Consider the following 8,168-nt stretch of genomic DNA (forward strand, 5'->3'; position numbering starts at 1 on the left):
CAGCTGAGATCACTCAGCTTTATCCCAGCTCCAGCCTGCAGCTTGGTACAGAATTCTGCCGGAGTGACCACTTCCTGTATTCCCAAGGAATGTTTTCTTCAGTGCTGGCAAGTGTCACATCCTCCATCCCTGGCTTCTCGTCCTTGTAGCCAGCAAACTCAAAATGCCCAAGGATGATATTGCAAGTAATTTTTCAGCAATTCTACTGTGTTTTCTTTGTCTGGATGCAGTGTACAACTTTATGAAGACACATTTCTAACAGTTTTCTTCATTCAGTTTCTTATCTCTGCTGAGCTATTTTATTTTATTTGGTTGTAGATGTATTTTAAGCCTCTAATAAGTTAATTCAAACATTCTTCATAACATCCTGATGTATTTACCCTGATGGTCCTTTTAATATCTTCATAGAAAGCAGGCTTATTCCAATATTCTTCTTTTGAAACAAAATGTGGTAGGCTCTTGGCTCTTCCACTGCTACAAGGATATTGAATTTGAAATGTTATAACCAATATAACAGAGCATCTTTGTGACAGTTAACATCTTGAACTACTTGAACCCATGCTCAGCACTGAAGCAAGATTTGCCTTTTTTTCTCTTATTAAGTATCAGGCAAATTCCTGGAAGAAACCATCATCTATGCTACCTAAAATGTAGTCCCAGCACTGTGTTCCATTATGCAATTTATTTAGCCCTAATGGAAGCAGCTGAAATCTTCCATTATTACTCTGTTTTCTGCCACTACAGCCCTTGTGACTTTGTTTAGAAGTGAATGTCACCATTCGGTCAAGAGGTTGTTTGTATACCTGAATCCTCTGCCCTTCCCACTTGAGCAAGGAATGTCCGGTCATCGAATTTCTGTGGCACTTAATGAAACAGTTCAAATCCAGTGCAATATTTTCTTCTGCATTTGCAGTAGGCAGTCTATAGCTTATACCATAATAAAAGACCATTCATCTGCACAATTTTTCTTAATTGCTGTCAACATACAAGGCACTGCAGGTCAGCAAGGGTGAGTTATTACCTGCAGCCACTGCATGAACAAATCCTGCAGTTGTTGAATCTAGCAGAGGCTGATGCTGAGCTCTTAGCCTCATCCCGTATCCACATCTCACCGGGAGAGCACCAGCTCTTTTCACATCTATCCACTAACGCTAGCTAAGGGTGACAAGAACAGACAATGAAAACTACTGTGTGTGCAATGTGGTTGCTATCACAGCAATCACATTAAATTACACATCAGATGGAGATGTGTGTGAGAAGTAGGAGGATTTGGACTGTCTTTTAAAGATAAGATGATTTCCACTGTAACATACCACTGCTTAGACTGGTGAAGGCAGAGCACATAGTTGACTCTGCAGGGACTTTGGGAGCGTACAGGTTAAATTTCTGCAGTGCTGCATGCACACAGTGCACAAGGTAGCAGCAATCATGAATGGGAGCCCAAACCTAGTTACCGGCTCCCCAAGAGAAGGCCACAACCCCTCTGTACCTACAGCAGCTGCTGTTTTTTGGCAAAAGTACAAATAGCAGAAACAATCCCAGAGAGGTGCTAAAAGCAAAGAATCGATCGTTATTGCTGCTTCAAGCTTAGGGAAAGGGATAAACAGACTGTAATAAGTGCCAGAATTTTACAACTGCTCTTTCCCTGCAGGGAATAAGCCTGTCCACTCCTTGCCAGCTAAGCCGAGGTCAGGGCTGTGCCAGAGGAAGTAGCTACCATTAGCAGAATGAAAAATAGATCAGATGTGTCAGTGGGATCTGTCTGAACTAAATAACTGGTTGAAATAAGAGCAGCTAACCACTATTGCAGCTGATGCAGCTCCTCAAGCATTTTGGTTTCTTAAGAGAAAAACAATATGTTTCAAACCCCCAGACAAGGCACTGCAGTAGTTAGTCTGAAAGAGCCAGTCTGTCCTTGGAAAAATGCATGTTACTGGAGCTGCCACAGCGCCACACATTTCAGCTGTGGCATGAGCTGTACCCCAGTGCCCTAGATGCTGATGAAGCCCATCTAGGTCAGGGCTCACCCAGCCTGGTGGGGCTGCCATGCCAGTTCATGGGACTTGGTCCTCCTCACTCGTTACCTGTCTGAGCAGCCACTGTCAGTTGCTTGAATGCAAGAAGATTCTAGAAGTAAATGCAGACTAAAGTTCCCACAGAAGAAGTTTGCTCCTGGAGGGTGGTTTATGCTGTGCAGAAAGTGGGATTGAATTATTTCAAACTTTATTGAAATCCTGCCTAACGTTACTGTGAATATCCCGTTTGCCAGTCTCAGTGTATAGCAATTTTTCCAGCCGAGCTTGGCTGCTGGCTGCCAGGCCATCCCACGGAGACAAACTCCACAGGCTTTGCACACACTGCTCAGAAGGGCTCTTTTGAATCTTGCTTGCTTGCTGCTTTACATTTCGGCTAGCACTCCCTGTCATGACATGCTGTGACTAATGATACTGGTTTCAACAGTCCTGATGCTGAGAAGGGGCAAAATACAATCCTGAGATCCCCATGCCTTGCCAGGCCTGACTGTGCTCAGGCACAGGGCTAGCCGGCCTGCAGGAAAAACAACGGGCTAGAGAAGCGAGTTCTGTTCTTTGCTCCCCCATCATGCGTAGACACTGCACAAAACATACCCAGGGCATTACTTTAGAGCAGTGTTTGTCTTGTCAGCAGCAGAATTAAACTTTACTGTGATCCAATTCAGTAAAAAAAAGAAAAACTGCTCTCTATGGCTGCTGTTGGACATGGCAGCTGCGGTATGACTGTATGCCACTTGACTATGCATAACAGCGTTAGGCTATTACACAGTGTGATACCCTGGAATAAAATAACCACTCTGCCAGGTCATGCCCACTGCAGGAGTGAAGTTCTTTGTATTTTTCTTTTTTAAAAAAAGTAAAGTCTGGGCCAGCTCCAGAAAAGGTTATTGAATTAAAATCTGTGGTGCAAAGAAACCTAGAGATTGCCCCAACCTGTTCTGATGACTCAAGGCTCAGGGCCCTTTTATTTCCCCTTTCATTTGGCACTTTCTAGTCTCTTTACACAGCACATTTTTGTTTTCTGCCTTTACCAGTACTGCCACACAGGAATGCTACAAGAGTCCAGAGGGATAGGACAGTGTGACGCAGACAGGGAACCTATTTTTAAAATATATCTTTAAGACTGCCCAATGCAAATGTCTTGAAGAAAATCCCATCTGTCATTTTACAGAAACAGTATAACAGAGGAGCAATTTATGATGTCCAAAGGTCTGAAGACACAACTCATCTACAAGTACCTCTCTGCTCTTTTGCTGGTCATCTTCTAACACACAGTCTCTTCAAGAAGCTTCCTCTTGCGAATGCATCTTCCTTATGAACAAAAAGATGATGGAGGTTTCTTCCTAGTTTTGTTTTATTTTGTTTTATTTGCTTTTCTAATAACCAGGAATAGTACAGAAATGTGCTGTCATTTTTTTCTTTTGCTATCTAGGTGGTTACACAGACAGCTCTTCATGTCTGTATTTGGTTTTGTGGGCTAGCAACACCAGCATTTAGATCACCTGCGCTATGGTGTGGTGTGATATGAAGGAGCCAAAAATCAGACCCTATCTCTTAATTTATATCACAGGAATGTCATTTATATGGAGCAGAGAGCTGGAATAGCAAACCTGCTCCAGTGTGGCCAGTTGATTTATAAGGTGGCATAAACACACAGTGCCATTCTGAGGCTGAGGATTACTTCGGTTTGCTGCCCCATTTCCATTAGCATTATGTCACTTGAGAATTATTTAGTGACAGCTCCTTTTCCCACACAGCTGTGCAGTCAGAGCTCACTTCCCTGGTTCTGTGTGCGCTGGTGCTGCCCCAGTGCCACCTGCTGCTCGCCCTGGAAAATCACCTTATTCTTTCAGGTGGCCTCACCTGAATCATAGAACCATAGAATGGTTTCGGTTGGAAGAGACCTTAAAGCTCATACAGTTCCAACACCCCCTGCCATGGGCAGGGACACCTTCTGCTAGACCAGGTTGCTCAAAGCTTCATCCAGCCTGGACTTGAACACTGCCAGGGATGGGGCAGCCACAACTTCTCTAGGCAACCTGTTCCAGTGCCTTGCCACCCTCATAGAGAATGGATTGCCTAACTGTACAGCAAGGAAAGCCACCCCTTTGAAGACAACACTTTTTGTTAGTTTGTTTGTTTGTTTGATGTTTTGCTCCTTCTGTTTCAGTGGCCTGGCTGGTCCTGAGTGAAATTTTCCCTGGTGGCATCAGAGGACGGGCCATGGCTTTGACATCTAGCATGAACTGGGGTATAAATCTCCTCATCTCCTTGACATTTTTGACTGTAACTGGTAAGATTTCCCTGTGTCCTTCCAAGTTGATATTCTCCTAGTGGGCAAAATGAATGTTTCCTATATGAACATCATTGCTAAAATTGCAGTTGTGGTGCCTCAGGAAGCAGATTCAGATTCCATTTAGTTTGTTAGTGTAATGTCACTGTTTCTAGCACACCCTTCGAAGCCTCATGGTGCTAGCCATCAGAGCACCTTGCATATCTACTCCACAGGCTGTAAACCCCAGCTCTTAAAAACACCCTTGCCTTAGCAGTAGGTTGAAAATGTATGATTTAGTCATACATCTTCTGAAGTCAATGGAAATTCTGATCAAGATCAGATCACAGCTTTTCTGATCAAATATGTTTAAAGACAATCCTGTTGAAATCATTCCTTTTTACACTAATGGCCTGGCTTTGAGAAAATTTCCTTTTGAAAAAGGTGTCTTTGTAAGGGAAAATTATTTCATGTTTTAATGCAAGAAAACAGACTACCATATAGCAACTTATAAAGTGATGATAAACAAGGGGAAGGGTTAAAATGAATTGATTCAAAATATTTTTTCCTGATTTTATTTCATAAGAAGTTTTGTAAATTTTAGGTTTCAGTCTTATTTTGAAGAAAATACATGCTGAAAATCAAAATTTATAAGGGAACAGAAATTCCAGGTTTCCTTTAACTCTACGTTACTTGCAGGCAATCAACACACAAGAAGTCGAGGTGGTTTTCATCCTGTTATATGCATTTTGAGATGGATTTGAAAATAAGCACGATCTGTGAATAAAATGTGTAAAAAAAACCTGAGTACTATCTTGGTTGACACTGTGAAAAATATGCCAGGTCAAAATCATTATGTCCATACTAGCACTAGTCAGATCAAGGGTCATCTCCAGAAGCAAATAATGCAGTTGCCCCTCCTCCCCTCACTGCATTTTGGTTTGCAGCACAGAACTGCGCTGCTGAACTACACAAGCTTTTGGACAAAAACAAGCCAGAAAATGCACAGCAGATGCACTCCAGCTGCCAACACTTGCTCAGTCCTTGGACTGGATTAGAGTTAATCCTAAGGAAATATCCCCCAAAGTAGAGAGTGCACACTTCGGGTGCTGAGCATCAACTGTTTCACCTGAAAGTCCCCTCCTGTCACGGAGCTTGACTTGTTAATGCCCGCCTAGCTGTTATTCTGGTCTCAGTTGCAATTAATGTAAAGCTGCAGTAACTCTATTGGCTTAACTGTCTCTAATCTGGATTTATGAAAGTGTAACTACATCAATTACGTGTTCCAGAATGACTGCAAGCAAAATAAATTAATAGGTTCCTGTTAATATGGATTAACAGGAACCATATATTTTCTTTCATAAGAAGTAGTAGAAAAAGCAAAACCACTCTTCTTTTCCAAATTATGGCCAGGCACAAATAAGTGAGCTAAGGATAAGAGCCTAGCTTCTAAGTTCTCTCCTGTGCATTAGGAGCTGTATCTTACAAAATGCAACAACAGAAATAAATTGTTCTATTTGAAAATTTAAAACAAAAGACATGTTTTCTTTCTTCACAGAGCTCATTGGCTTGTCCTGGGTGTGCTTCATTTACACAATCATGAGCCTAGCATCCATGGCTTTTGTGGCTGTCTTTATACCAGAGACGAAAGGATGCTCTTTGGAACAAATATCCATGGAACTAGCTGAACAGTAAGTACTAATACTGTGATCGCATCTGCCAGGTGCCAGAGGGACAAAGCCTTCCAATGCCACATGCTAACAAAAAAAAGGAAACTGCGTGGTTTGTTTTTTTTTTTTTTCTGGAGAAAACAGGTTTTCTCAAGGCTTGAGCTTGCATGAGTTGATATTAGCAGCCAAGCAGACATTTAGTTGCTGCTGAGGGACTGGCCTTAAAAGGATGGTGGTTTCTATCTAGCATCCCTGTGAGGAACACCTGCAGCCAGGCCTGGCTCCCCAGAACTTTTGCTTACTGGCATTTGTAGAGAGAAGGGCAACTGTGATCTGACATTTAGGGCTGTGTATCTCAGCCTGCAGGCAGAAAAAGGGCAGGAGAGAGACACTACTTCAAATACTTCAAGGCTCCATGTTAGTTTTAATAGCTCTTCTAGCTGGCATTTTTTGTGCATTTACTGAGCCCTGTGGCTCTGTAGACTCTATGAGCTCGTACCTATAAAAGCTTCTTCCAGTATGAGTTATGTGTCCCCACATCACCACGTAAAAAGAGAATAGCAATGAGAAGAAGAGAGTGCTGGTGACATGAATGCCATGTTCCCACTCATTTAATATGACCTATTCTGACCCTATCAGTCTTTTCTCGTTCCTTAGAAGTAGATTGGTCCTTGGAATTATATGCGTTCAACAAAAAGAGTACATCAATTTGAAGAACAGAATTAAATGGTTTGCTGATACACATGCTATTTCCTTACAACCTCCAAATGTAGATGTCATTGTCTGTAAATCGACTGGCAATTTTTGCTATCAATTTACTGCTTCCACCTTTCTTTTCAGTTGGTTTTGGCCATAAAAAATAATAGAAAAAGTAAGCAGCCCTGCTTTTTAAAATGTTGCACTCTCCTGATCTGTTCAAAGAGCTGCTTTACAGCAGCCATTTGCTTTTTTGGACTCACAACTGACTTACCAGCATAATGATTAAAAGAATAAAGAAATGATAAGGGAAACAGTTAGTTCAGTGGGCAGAATTTTTGCAAGGCTGATGCCTTAGGGTGAGAATCAGGCCTCTTTGGTGTGTGACATGCTCATACTGCCCAGGCAGAAGCATCCTGTATGTTCATCCCCACACCCAGGCTCGACAGGGCAATGCAGGGAGAGCATGTCAGCTGTATTTGATGGCAAACCTTGGTGTGTTTTTCTCCTTCTCCAGGAAATATGTGAAGACCCCATGGTGCTGGATGAGCCAGCGCAGAGAGAAACTGGTGCCGGTGGAACTTGCCACAAGAGAGAAAGAGCAGCTCTACTAGACCCAGGGCAATCAAAGCAGCCTTTACCAAAAGACTGATAAAAACACCCCTCAGTGGTGCCCACACTGATGGGACACATGGTATCTTTATTATACACATGATATTATCTCTTTAATTTCTCAGTAGAGCTTCTTTCAGTGGCAGTTTACAGCCAACATTAAAGATTGTTGTAGTTTGTAACTTACCAGAAATCTAGGCTCTGTCTCCTTTACACCACCATCCCTCACCTTCCCTCAGGTTACTCACCTCTTACCTATAGAAGATGAATGTAAATTGTAGTAATGTGCACAATTCTAGCTACACTTATTCAACAGGAGCTCAGCGTGGAAGAGGTGCAAAGAATTACTGGGGTACTAAGGTGAAGGAAGGAATCTCACAGGAGGAGCCCATCAAAGACAGGTCTGTTTAGCCCAGCAAACAAGGGACTGAGAAAGGTTAACAACTGTGTCAATGTTAGGGAAGACAACACTATAGAACAAAAACAAAAACAGAAAACTATGGCATGTAAAGGATGGTGCAGGACTACTGGGTATGAACTGTTTCTGAATTACTTTAAGCTTTGGAGTAAGAAAACTTGAAAAGGGATCTTGTTCATCAGAACTTATTTATATCACAGAGCATGCTCAGCTTATCAAAGGAACTTTCCCTACAGTTTCCTGGGAGCGACAGGATTCAGTGACCCAGGAAATACTGCTCAGAAAACAATCAAATTGTTTAATGGGGGGACATTTGCACAGTAACTTACTCTAGATCAAGGATGGCCTTACAGAAGAGGCAATAGGATTTCTTTGGCTTCTCTGTCCCAGGAAAGTTGGAAGCTGGAGGTACCAGAGTTGATGCCAAAATGGTTTTATTTCTCAACACAGGGCACACTAGACTTTGA

General features: G+C 42.3%; 1 protein-coding gene across 1 annotated transcript in view; it reads left to right on the forward strand.

Moving 5' to 3' along the window:
• SLC2A12 (solute carrier family 2 member 12) overlaps positions 1-7,468 on the forward strand; it is a 29,566-nt gene extending 22,098 nt beyond the window's left edge. Inside the window, exons 3-5 of the mRNA XM_057408061.1 lie at positions 4,204-4,326; positions 5,864-5,996; positions 7,189-7,468. Coding sequence (XP_057264044.1) covers positions 4,204-4,326; positions 5,864-5,996; positions 7,189-7,285 — 353 coding nt within the window. The 3' untranslated portion in view covers positions 7,286-7,468. The remainder of the gene's footprint in view (positions 1-4,203; positions 4,327-5,863; positions 5,997-7,188) is intronic.
• The last annotated feature ends 700 nt before the right edge of the window (positions 7,469-8,168 follow it).

The sequence above is a fragment of the Pezoporus wallicus genome, unplaced genomic scaffold (genome assembly GCF_028554395.1).
Source record: "Pezoporus wallicus isolate ANWC-B61680 ecotype Strahan unplaced genomic scaffold, APGP_CSIRO_Pwel_v1 contig_3817, whole genome shotgun sequence".
Taxonomy (NCBI): domain Eukaryota; kingdom Metazoa; phylum Chordata; class Aves; order Psittaciformes; family Psittacidae; genus Pezoporus; species Pezoporus wallicus.